The sequence below is a fragment of the Salvia splendens genome, chromosome 2, assembly GCF_004379255.2.
Source record: "Salvia splendens isolate huo1 chromosome 2, SspV2, whole genome shotgun sequence".
NCBI lineage: Eukaryota > Viridiplantae > Streptophyta > Magnoliopsida > Lamiales > Lamiaceae > Salvia > Salvia splendens.
The window spans coordinates 19091092-19104302 of record NC_056033.1 but is presented as its reverse complement, the minus strand read 5'-3'; the positions used below and the strand labels follow the sequence as shown (position 1 = coordinate 19104302).

The window sequence follows — 13211 nt, the reverse complement described above, 5'->3', positions numbered from 1 at the left end:
GGAACTCGAAACACTTTTTTTATTCTCAACTGATGTTCTCAAAGCTTCGAGCACAACCCTGGAGAAGCCATGGACCAAAGTGGTGCAGCCATTAAATATGAAATCTTGACTGAGCATAGCTATTATCCTCCTCATGAGAAAGGTTCATTAAATATTTAGTTGTGACATAATAGAGCAATTGTGTAATCGATAAAAACAGAAACCTAAAGAAACAGAATTTACGTGGTTCACCAACGTTGTGTTGGCTACGTCCACGGGCAGAAAACGGAGAACATATTGTATTCAGATTGTTTTTCGTATATCAGAGTTATGCCCCCTACTTCTATATTAATAGGCACACATCGAGACCCCCGTTCGGCTAGCGGCAAACTATACAGATTCAAGGCATACTAACATCTTTCAATTCAAGATGATGTTGAAAACGCAAAACTATCAAACAAAATGAACACCTTATATGGTATCTCGCCAAACTTCTCAGCACGCTCAAGTAGTCGGGACTTGGCTGAACCGAAGTCTTCACGATCTAAAGCTGATGATCTAGCCACATAACGCATGAAAAGGTCACAACCAGCCGTTAAGGAGATCGAAGTAGTGTCCCATGACGGCATAAAAATGCAGGAATTTGTAAACATTATGTATATGATTCTGATCACTACAAAATGATATATCTAATCTCATCGTTTCATTAATCAAATCAAACTATTCATTTGCTACTTCTTAATATCTAAACAATTAGATTAATAGTAGATGATATGTTTTCAAGAGTGACTAAAATTGGAGCTCTGTTTTTTTCTATAATAGAGTTGTTCTCTCACTGCAAATTAAATCCAAAAAATTATATAATGAAAAGCTCTAACTATTGAATTGGATTACCGAGAGGGAAGAAGAAGACATGTTGGGGACGTTTTTCTGTGTGTTATATTCATCAATGGAGCAATCCTCATAATATAGAGGATTGCTATAATTACATATGGTAAGAATCCCCTAATTTTGGGTGCTATCAATTACACAATAATTACATGATTCTTTCCTTAGTTTACATGATTTGATTTCCTCATGATTTGTCTTCAATATTCTAACACTCCCCCTCAAGCTAAGTGACGGCATCTCCGATACTTAGCTTGCCTATTACTTCTTCAAACACCTTCGGGGTGAACAGCTTTGGTTAGGATATCTGCCAGCTGATCTTCTGAGCGGACAAAGGGTAACTCAATAATTCCCTTCTCTATCTTCTCTTTGATGAAGTGTCGATCAATCTCCACATGCTTCGTTCGGTCGTGCTGGACTGGATTTTCGGCGATGCTGATTGCAGCCTTGTTGTCACAGAACAGTTGACTCTTCTGAGTTGGTGGAAAGCCTATTTCTGTCAGGAGCCTTCGTATCCATAGAATCTCAGTTATTCCACTTTTTGCCCCTCGAAATTCGGCCTCAGCACTAGAGAGTGCGACTACTTTCTGTTTTTTACTCCTCCATGTGACAAGATTGTCTCCTATGAACATGAAGTATCCCGCTGTTGATTTTCGATCGATTGGGTTGCTCGCCCAGTCAGCATCGGTGTAGCCTGAGACTTCCAATTGTCCTTCTCTTTTAAGCAAGACTCCGTAGCCAACTATCCCCTTAAGATATCTCACTATTCTTATCACAGCATTCATGTGCTCTTCTTGTGGTTTGTGCATGAATTGACTTACCACTCCAACTGCATATGCGATATCTGGTCGTGTATGGGCTAGATAGATCAACTTTCCAACCAAGCGTTGGTAGCGTTCTCGGTCTGCTGATTTTGCTCTTTCCTCTATCTTCAAACCATGGTTCTGTACCATTGGCGTCTCTGCTGGCTTGCATTCTAGTAGCCCTGTCTCTGTTAGCAAATCGAGGACGTATTTCTTCTGTCGCAGAAATATCCCCCTTTTTGATCGTAGAACCTTAATTCCCAGAAAGTACTTCAAGTCTCCTAGATCCTTCATCTCAAATTCTTGAGACAGATTTTCTCGTAGCTTCTTGATTTCAGCTGAGTCATTTCCTGTGATTATCATATCATCCACATAGATTAGGAGACAAGTTATGTTTTCACCTTCCTTTTTGAGGAAAAGAGTATGATCTGAGTTGCTTTGCTGGTATCCATGCTTCTGCATTGCCTGGCTGAACCTCCCAAACCATACTCTGGGTGACTGTTTCAGACCATACAACGTCTTCTTTAGGCGACATACTTCTCCTGGGCCGAATTCACCAGAATAGCCAGGTGGGACTTCCATGTATACTTCTTCCTCCTTTTTCAGTTCTCCATGCAAGAATGCGTTAGTAACGTCGAGCTGATGTAGAGGCCAGTTCTGATTTGCTGCAACAGACAATATAATTCTTACTGTGCTCATTTTAGCTACCGGTGAGAAAGTCTCGTCGTAGTCAATCCCATACGTCTGAGTGTAGCCTTTTGCTACCAGCCTTGCCTTGTATCTCTCAATGGAACCATCGGCTCGTCTTTTTATGGTGAAGATCCATCTACATCCGACTGGTCGTTTCCCTTCTGGTAGCACACATTTTTCCCATGTATTGTTCTTGAGAAGAGCATCCATCTCTTTTTTCATGGCTTCTCTCCAGTGTTTGTGCTTCATTGCTTCCTCCACTGAGTTTGGGATTTCATTTTCATATAGGGCAGCTTCAAATGCTCTTGCCATTTCAGTCATCTGGGCAGTCATGGAGTAGGCAATGGGGTAGCGAGCCTTTCTTCCCTTCCAATCCGGGGAGTATCTTTTTGGGGGCACTCCTCTATTGCTTCGTGGTGGAAGAATGTGTTGTTCTGATGTGCCAGTCTCATCTTGGATGGTCTCCTCTCTACGCTCAAGGTCAGTCTCAATAACAGTTGATTCACTTGGACCAGAATTTCTTACCTCAGGATTATCAGTCGAGGCGATAGGGAGCTCGTCACTAGGTTCAGTGGTCTCTGACGGTGTGTTTGAGGCCTGCTCTGTGTTAAAGCTAACCTTCTCGTTTGGACCCACATCGAGACCGGGACTTGGCGTAGGGCTGGTAAGGATACTTGGAAACAAACTTAGCGGGTCACTCACAGTTTCTGTTGGTTGTTTTCCCTCCCCCTGACCGCTGAGTTGGTGATAAAAGTACTCATTTTCTACGAAATCACAGTTCATTGTGATGAACATGCGTTTGGTTTTGGGGTCGTAGCACCGGTAACCTTTTTGTTGTTGGGCATATCCTAGGAAGACACCTTTTACCGCGCATGGGGAGAATTTGGTCCTCTCATGTTTGGGTATGTGAATGAAGGTGGAGCATCCGAAGATTTTGGGTTCAAGGGTGAGTGGAAGAGGTATTTGGGTATGTTTAGATAGGACTTGGATAGGGGATTTTTTGTTGAGTCCTTTAGTGGGCAGACGGTTTAAGGTGTAGACAGAGGTAGCCATGGCTTCGGGCCAAAAAGATTTTGGGACTTTGGATTCTATAAGGTGGGCTCTAGTCATTTCAAGGAGTTTCCTATTCTTTCGTTCTGCTACCCCGTTTTGTTCTGGTGTGTGAGGGCAAGTGGTTTGGTGTATGAGGCCTTTGTTGGCAAAAAATTGTTGCATTTGGGCATTGACATACTCCCCCCCATTATCAGATCTAAGGATTTGTATACTTTTCTTGTATTGGGTTTGCACGAAAGTGTAGAACATGACAAATTTATCAAAAACTTCTGACTTAGATTTCAAGAAATAGATCCATGTCATGCGTGAACAGTCATCAATAAAAAGTATAAAATATCTAAACCCTTGACCACCCGTAACAGGCGCTGGTCCCCACACATCAGAATGAATAAGGGAAAAAACTTGATCCACACGGGTATCATTAGGTTTAAAAGAATGTCGATGACTCTTAGCCAAAAAACATGTATCACAATCCAGACGAGAAATTTTATCAAAACTAGGGAACAAAACTTTAAGATAACCTAGTGATGGGTGTCCTAAGCGACGATGCCATAGCCAAGCATGTCTGTTTGTGGATCCGTGAGTCAGCATCGCGATACTCTGTTGAGCTACCTCATCCACATAGTAGAGACCACGTCGCTCAGTGCCACGCCCAACAATCGTCCCCGTCTGAATATCCTGTAACATGCAAAAGGATGGTTGCATTAGTAAGGTGCAATTCAGTTCTTTCGTGACATGACTAACCGACAACAATTTATGAGACAAGGTCGGCACATATAGACAATTTGAGATTTTTAGAGCGGTTGAAATCTGAATGGTTCCCGTTCCCTGGACAGTAAGTAATTCCCCATTGGCCGTTTGAACGTACTTTTTGTGAGGTTTAGTTATCCCAGTAAAATCAGACTCATCAAATGACATAGTGTCGGTTGCCCCACAATCGAAAATCCAATCTTTATCCTTATGTGAGGATTCAGACATGCTATAGGCTGCAGACATATTTTCTAGGACTTGAAAACTGTTTTTGCAATTAATTTGTGGCTCAAATTCTAATTTCCTAGAGTCTGGGGGCCTTTTTCCAACAATGTGAGAATATATGGGGTCAATCTCTAATTTAAGGTTATTCGGGGGCCGCATAAATAGAGAATGGGGTATTTTTTCATATATTCCGGATTTGGGGGGACTGAATTGAAGTAAAGGCGGAAGTGAGGGGTTTAATTTAGAATCAAACCCCTCTTTACCTTCTCCGACCCTAGCCGCCGCGATTCCTTCTCCAATTTGAGCCGCCGCTGCGTTCTCCGTTTCGGCTGCGTCGCTCCTTCCAGTGGTGGTGGGTCCGGTGCTGCCCGCTGCATTTGCGGCGCCGGTAGCCCGGTTTCTGTCCCCCGCAGCCGGAGCGACTCTGTTTCCCCTGTTCGAGAAATTTCGCGAGGCCCTCCGCTTCTTCATTTCGTCCCACCATTCGTGGTAGCCGACGAGGAGAAAACATTGATCTTTGGTGTGTTTTCTCCCCCCGCAGTGACCGCAAACCAATCGATTCCGGTCCTCGTCGATTCGACGATCCTCTCCTCGATTCGGGGTCTGCCCCGGCCGTCCTCCGCCACGCGAAGCAAGCCCAATCCCGATTCCGCCGTTGGTTTGGGGTTCTGGTCCATCGGCGATCTGGGGTTTTAGAACTCCGTCGTTGGTTGCTTCACGCCGGACGGTCGCGTAGGCGTCCCGGACTGAGGGCAGGGGCTACCGTTTGAGGATTTCTCTTCGGGTTGCTTCGTGTCCGTCGTTGAGGGCCATTAAGAATTGGAAGAGCCTGGTCTCCTGTCTCTCTCGGTTGTAGATTGTGATATCTTCTGGGTCCTTCATTGGATTTGGCTTCCTTCTGTCGATCGACATCCAAATACTTTGGAGTCGGTTCCACAGTTGTTCGAGGGTCAATTCGCCCTGTTTGATGTTGCTTGCTTTTCGGTGCAGATCGTATACTTGAAGCGAGTCTCCTCCGCTGCCGTATGTCACGGCTAGCCCCTCCCAGAGTCCTCGTGCAGTAGGGTATTGTGATACCTCGTTCACAAGTTCGGGCTCCATGTTGTTGATGATCCATCCGAACACGCAGTGATCCAATTTTTGCCATGTCTCGTGGCCGGGATCGGTTTCTGCCGGAGGTTCTGAATCCTTTGATATGTGAGAGGTTAAACCCTTTCCCCCAATTGCACGTTTGACTAGGTTCGCCCATAGTGGGTAGTTGTCTCCCGATAACTTGGTTGAGACGACTACCTCACCGAGGTTGTCTGCGTTTACCGTCGTCGATCGTGGGGGAATTGGTACGGTCTGGAGGTGTCGAAGAAACTCTGCAAACTTCATTGTGATGTCGTCCGGGACAGTCACCATCGAACTCTTATTCTCGTTCTCCGATTCTGACATCGTTTTTCTGATGATTGCAGATTTTTGCCTCTTGGCCGGGGGTTCGAGATTGGTATTTGGACGATGATGATGTTATATTCTGAGTCCCTATTGCTCAACCTGCTCTGGTACCATATTGAATTGGATTACCGAGAGGGAAGAAGAAGACATGTTGGGGACGTTTTTCTGTGTGTTATATTCATCAATGGAGCAATCCTCATAATATAGAGGATTGCTATAATTACATATGGTAAGAATCCCCTAATTTTGGGTGCTATCAATTACACAATAATTACATGATTCTTTCCTTAGTTTACATGATTTGATTTCCTCATGATTTGTCTTCAATATTCTAACACTAACTTGTCATCGCCCAGACGGAACTACACTTCGTATTGAACAAGGTAACAATTCTTACGTTCAGATCTTTTATATTTGTTATTATTTGTGTTTATTCCTCAACAACTGGTATTAAGTCTACGGTTCGAGAGACAAAAATCATGATGGGATTGACAGAAAGATTAATGTGGAATAGTTTGATTTTGGGTATCAGAAGAAGCAGATTGAGGATAGCATGTATGGTAAATATCTATATTAGGCCCTACTATCTAAACTTAAAAAGATGGAACAATGGGAGCTGATGGACAAAATAGTGATGAGCGTGATTCAACTATCAAAGGTCCAAAGATGTAGGGTATCACACAACTACAACAACATCCACGAAGGAGATGATGAAGATCCTGGAAGAGATGTACCATAAACCAATTTGTACAGATTAGTTTTAGTTATATTAGCATATAAAATATACTACTCCCTTTCGTTTCACAATGGTGGACTCATTTTACTATTTTGGTTCGTTCTATAATAGTAGAATCATTTCATTTTCTAGCAAAAATCAATATATTTCTTCTCTCTTAATTTACTCTTTCCTACTTTATTCTCTCTTCATCTCTCCACTATTATGGAACGGATGGAGTAATATTTGAATACATCCCTAAAGTGTATATATTGAGAAAAATAAGCTCCATACACAAGGCAATCATAGCTCTACACAGCCTCTCTCAATCTTTGAGAAATGTAACTTCCAAAGCCGATGTTATAATAGCTTGTATATTTATTTCTCCAAAAGTGTGGATTTACATAAAGAGCTGAGTAGGAGTTAACTCCATGTGATGGTAAAAAATGATGAGAGTGGAAGCAACTAGATACTGAGCCGTCCCTGGACTTGGTTGTCGTTGTGGTTGTTGCGCTCGCTATTTCCTTTTGATCTGCTACGCAGAGTATTGGGGCCTGGGACGCTCGGATCATAGGTCTGTGAGGCAAGATAGTTGAGGGCCGTGACAATATCAGCAACGAGGGGCCTCATGTTTGGTTGCTCTTGGACGCACATTGCAGCGATTGCTAGAGCTTGGTACAGCCCTCTCACCGGGTATTGCCCTTCCAACGCTGGATCTGCCATTTGGTGGAATCTTTTCCGGTCCTTGAATAACGGCCTTGCCTGTTAAAATCGTCAGAAAATATCAGCAAATCCAACAATACAAATCAAACTAAGATTTAGCTATGCAGCATTCAACTGACAAAAGGTGCGGGCAGATATGTAGAAGTTGATTTAGTTGTGTGATTTCACACTTTGGGACAGCAAATATTTGTGTACTTCACAAGGCCAGAATAATGAGTAATTTTTCGAGTGGGGATGTAATTCTGAAAACTCTAAATACTGTACAAACTCCAAACTCCTCCTCAATATAGTGTAAATTTTCAAGATTTTGATGAGAACACATCGTCAACCGTTGACATTGTGTTGATATAACACATTTTTTATTGCTATTATTTTGTCAACATCATGACAAACTTTTAACTAAAATCATTCAAAAAGTTTACCCTGTTAGACATGGACTATAAACATAAGCACTGGACCTTATAAGCTAACAAATAACGCTTGTAACCGATGTGACAAATCTTCATAAACGAGCTAGTTTACTTCATAATGATTCGTATGGCGATAAAAACACTACACAGTAAAGTGTAGAAACTAGAGAAGTTTACCCATGAGACTAGATTTGCCTCTGGACCAGATTTTCTATGGTCAATGGCTCTCCTTCCCGTGATAATCTCCAGAAGCACAACACCAAAACTATAGATATCTGATTTGAAGGTGAGTTGTCCGGTCATCGCATAATCGGGGGCACAATATCCATAAGTGCCCATTACTCTGGTGGAAACATGACTCTGATCACCGCAAGGCCCAACTTTAGCCAAACCAAAGTCGGATAGTCTGGGATGATATCCATCCCCTAACAAAATATTCGAACCCTTCAAGTCTCGATATATAATGGGGGTTTTCATCTTGTCGTGCATATACTCCAAGCCTTGGGCTGCACCAGCTGCTATATTCATCCTTGTGTTCCAGTCCAGCTTCTTTCTTTTCAGTTTAGGGCCTGCGAGGACAAAGTAGCAGAGCTAATTAAGATGCAAGGTAAAGGGGAAAACAAGAAACAGGCATACCGTGTAAGTGATCCTCGAGAGAACCTAGAGGCATGTACTCGTAGACTAACAGCCTCTGATCACCCTCAGCACAATACCCGATCAAGTTAACAAGATTGGGGTGGTTAGCCATACTTAACGTCATAACTTCAACCACAAACTCCCTAATCCCCTGAGACCCACCGCGATCAAGCTGCTTGACAGCCACAAGCTGCAATGCAACAAAATTTTAACAAGTTTTCTTGAAGACGAAAATAATGACTTGATATGGAATGTCACTGACCTCACCGGTGTCTAGCAAACGACCTTTATAAACTCTTCCAAAACCTCCTTCTCCAAGGAAATTGTCTCCCTTGAAATTCTGGGTTGCAGCAGCTAAGTTGGCAAAGGTAAAAGTCCGCACTTTGGCCTCGTCATTACCACCACTGCCATCTGACTCCTCCTTTGCAACAGGGCGATCTTCCCTCGCAACATTAGGCAAACTAAATTTACGCATATCTATGCAACAAAACAGCAACAGATACTGAGATTGTGTGATGCAATGTAGCCATTCCTATATAAATTAAACAAAAAAAGAAGAAGAAATTTCAATTTCACCTCCCAAAAATTAATCTGAAAAGGAATTCAAAGGAAAAAATTTATCAAAATCCTAGATTTAATATTACTAAGAATTTCTTATGGATACACGAAACATGAATGTAAATTCTAAGAAAAAAAAATCAAAATCCTAAGATTTTTAAGATTCAAATTCAATACCAAGAATTTCCTATGGATATAAAACAACATGCACGTAAATTCAAAGATCCCACATTTACAATTCCAGAAACATGTTTGTTGGAAAATGCATTCATCAAATTAGATCATACGGAAGGATAAAAACGATCCAAAACACAATTGAAAATGATACCTTGTGAGTTTTGCGCATGATTGCTTGTTTCACACCGGTTAGTTTTTCTATCAATTATCCTTTTCTTGGGGTCCTTCTTGGAAACTGACGATTCGCCAGAGCAGAGGAAACACCCCATTGCTTCACCTTCTCTCTCTCCAAATATAATCGTATATATTTACAGGCGTATCATTCTTTTCCAAAACTTCTCCTGGCACAACAAAACAGAAAAAAAGGACGGGAGAGATAAAAAGAGCAACTCCAATTTCCAAATTTTCAGAATGTAATTATAAAAATTAAAAAATGATCCCATATTAATACTCTATAAATTAAACTTTTCCTCGTTCATTTGGTGCATAATGTGAATGCCATGTTTTACGTCACTCATTTTGATGATATGTGCATCTGTTATTTATAGGGATGTCAATCCAGTGATAAAATAAGCTGGTTAGGACTGCAGTTTCATAACCCGAATACAAAACGAGCTAAATGGATTAGCCCATTAGGGTTGACGGGTTAAACAGGTTAGCCCGAATGGGTTGGGGGTCAGTGCGACAGGTTATAGTTCTTAATTAAAAAATAATACTTCATTCATCCGCCATTAAGAGTTTCATTTGAGTTCACACGGATTTAGGAAATATAAAGAAAAGTGGGTTAGAAAAGATAATGAAATGTGACACATAGTTTTATATACTCCATCCGTCCAGTAAATATCGTCCAAGTTTGACTTGGCACGAGTTTTAAGAAAAGTGAGTTTAAAAAGTTAGTGGAATGGCCTGACATTTATATATTGGTTTTATAATAGAATGTGAGTGTAAAGAGTTAGTGGAAAGTGGGAACCATTTACCAAAATTAGAAAAAAGCAAAGTGGACAACTTTTCACGGACGGACGAAAATGGAATAACTGGACAACATTTCACGGACGGAGGGAGTATTAGTTTTATAATAGAATTTGAGTGAGATGAGTTAGTGGAAAGTGAGGTGTACCTACCATTTATAGTAAAAGTGAATCGAGAATACTAATGGGAGACAGACTAAAAGGTAAATCGGGACTCTTAATGGTGGAGGGAAGGAGTAATTTTTAGTGTTTTCTTGTATTTTTTTGTATCATATGCCACAATTTACTCGGTTCCACACTACCAACTCTCAAGTTCCACCTTGACACATTCTTCCGTCGTCTCATCTTCCGCCACCACCGGGTTTACTACCGCTAAAGCCAATCAAGACAAAATTTAGAATAATCCCTTCAAACTGTTAATATATTTATCTTTTCAACAATGATTTACGTGAGAGGTAGTGATTTAGAGACATAATGCCTCTATACCATAATGCCTCTATGTCACTTTGTCGTAACTATATTTTATATTGTGACTAATTTACCCTAATATCATATTAAATGGATATATATAGTTAAGGAAAATTAAATCAAATTAAATACATTTATCTAAATGCATGTTCATTAATTAGAGATAAACTTGAATCATCCATTAAAGTTATAAATGGATTTCAAAAAAATTCATATGTATATATATACTTTTGTCCAGTTAATTTAATACTTGTTTAAAAATAATAATTCAGATTATAAATTTGTCATTATAGTAGTATTAATTAACACACTATACAACTAAAATATTATATTTATTTATAAAATAATTCGATAACTTAATATAGTACTACTATTCTTTTATAGCTCGTTCTTTTATTTAAATATTCTAAAATATACAACAATGAAATCATTTATTTTAATATATGAAAAAATTTAAAATAAAACATTTTTTTATTCAAATTTGAATTGTATAATAAAATAATATAGTTACTACGATGAAGCATTTTTTTTTGTGTTATCGTAGTTTTGTGTTATTTTCTATAGTTTCGTTACATATAATAATTTTTTTAATTTTAATTGACTAGTACTAGTTAGACTTTATCACTCAAATTAAGAATTTAATGAAATTAAAATTTTGGAACGAATAATTAAAATAAAAACCACAAACTCAATCAGTATAAATTATACTCCCTCCTCCGTCCGGCACTACTCGCACCTTTGCTTTTGGGCACGGAGATTAAGGAATGAGTGATAGACAAAGTCAACAATTACGACTGTAGTTATAAATTGTTACTAAAAATGGAAAGAGTGCAAATAACTTGGGACACCCAGAAAGGAAATAAGTGCAAGTAGTGCGGGACGGAGAGAGTACTATCCCATCATATTCAAATATTAATTTGTCAATGATTTAGTGAATAAACCAAGAACTCTAATATTTTTTAAAGAAAAAGAGAAAATATTAACTATACATCTTTAAAATATTAAATAATATATGAATTAGAAATATTATAACTATTTTTTTATTGAGATCAACACAAAGTTCCAAAATTTTAGAGCTTAAAAGATTAAAATTTTTAATATAAAAAATTAAAATTATGAAATCTCAAAATCAAAGTCGTAAACCCAATTAGTATAAATATATCATATATCAAATTCTAATTAGTTACGATATAGTGAATTGAGTCAATAATGTTAAAGTTTGTATACTAGAAATCACATTTCGAGTGATTGAATAATGTAAAAACTCTTATTTTATTTTTCAAGGAATAAAACAAATTATTTTTGTTATAATATTGTTATGTTTTACATTTAATGGATGTTCATTACATATTTAAACGTATAAGAGACTGTAACACCCCTTGCTCGTTTTATGAAAATGAATAATTGGTGTCACATTTTGATACGCTTAACCTCATATTTACTTTTTATCTGTATGTGTCTTCTTTTTTTTTTTTTGTTTTGAGACATACAACCAGACACACTAATGCATACTTAGAAACATGCTACAACAAAAAGAATCTATCCTAACTATACATATTTATAAAACCTCAATTAAGCATGCCACGTATACCACTTCAACTTTATCGACAAAAGAGATAGTGACTTGACACGCGCAGTTGCCCAACTAGCGAGATCTTTGACTACTATATTCTGCAAAGGGAGAAGAGAGGGGAGTGAGCTTAAGCTCGTAGTGTAACTGCATTCAAGAATATAATCCCTAAGATTTCAATTTATAACGCTATTACAAAACAATCACTTTATTACCTGGAATGTTGTATACATCTATTCATATTTACGTCCCACTCCCAATCTAATATCAATCAATATTACCATTTTTTTTATAATAGAAATTCTGTCAAACCATGTAACAAACATAATCATAACAATCAGACTATACTTTGGATAATAACAGGTTACCTGTCAGATTCATCATCTTATAACATATCATCCTCCTGCCAACTTTATCACTTTCTTTACTCAATCAATAGATCATATACCTTGAGTCATTCATAACATATTGATAATTCCTTTAGCACATATATCATTCTCAAATAAACAATCCCTTAGGCCCCAAAGAATACCCTCGAATCAAACAACTAATATATATTTATTTTCAAAACACAAATTACTTTCAACAATGATGTGTCTGAAGGGGTTGGCAGCGGAAGCGTGCGTTCTAACGGATCACATAAAATTCTGATCTATTTAGAAGATTATTTAGACAAAATCTATTCGCGTAATTCTCACATGTAACATGCTCATAACTTAAATTCAAACATGCTTTAGCGCAATTAACACCTAAAACATGCTTACTGCGGAGTTAGCCAATTTACCTCGTTGATTCTCCAAAGAATCGAAGATAGCTAGCGCCTTCTCCACGTGAAGATCTTGAGTACTAAACCACGGATCTTCTGATTGGTTCTCGGACTGTAAACTGATATCAGTGTGGGCTGATCTTACCAGAATACTAGGACTCAAATAAAGAAGACGGAAACTGCTCACGGAGGGAGCTGAAAATCGTCCCTCTTCAAGACAGAGAGGGGGACGAAAATTGCGAAGGAAAATAATGTATATTTTTGTCTCCTTTATTCTCATATTTATAATAAGTCACATATTGGGCCTAGTCAGGGATCTATGGAAGAATTTGGATACAGCCTCCCCCAATTAGCTTCTTGCTAATTAAATTGAACCCACAATTTAATATAAGCTT

At 38.9% G+C, this 13211-nt stretch overlaps 1 protein-coding gene across 3 annotated transcripts; it reads right to left on the bottom strand.

Annotated features, from left to right (window-relative positions):
• Positions 1 to 6921: 6921 nt before the first annotated feature.
• Positions 6922 to 9422, bottom strand: LOC121762494 (probable serine/threonine-protein kinase PBL7). Of its 3 annotated transcripts, none has more exons than XM_042158383.1 (5): positions 9196 to 9422; positions 8572 to 8786; positions 8310 to 8499; positions 7851 to 8242; positions 6922 to 7302 (listed from the first exon to the last, which is right to left on the bottom strand). In XM_042158383.1, exons 1-5 carry the CDS (start codon positions 9311 to 9313, stop codon positions 7006 to 7008), a joined length of 1212 nt encoding a protein of 403 aa, XP_042014317.1. In that variant the 5' UTR covers positions 9314 to 9422; the 3' UTR covers positions 6922 to 7005. The 3 variants fall into 3 exon arrangements, with proteins under 3 accessions (XP_042014317.1, XP_042014324.1, XP_042014331.1); XM_042158390.1 differs by having other exon boundaries at positions 8572 to 8747; XM_042158397.1 differs by having other exon boundaries at positions 8572 to 8841; positions 9196 to 9313.
• Positions 9423 to 13211: the final 3789 nt, after the last annotated feature.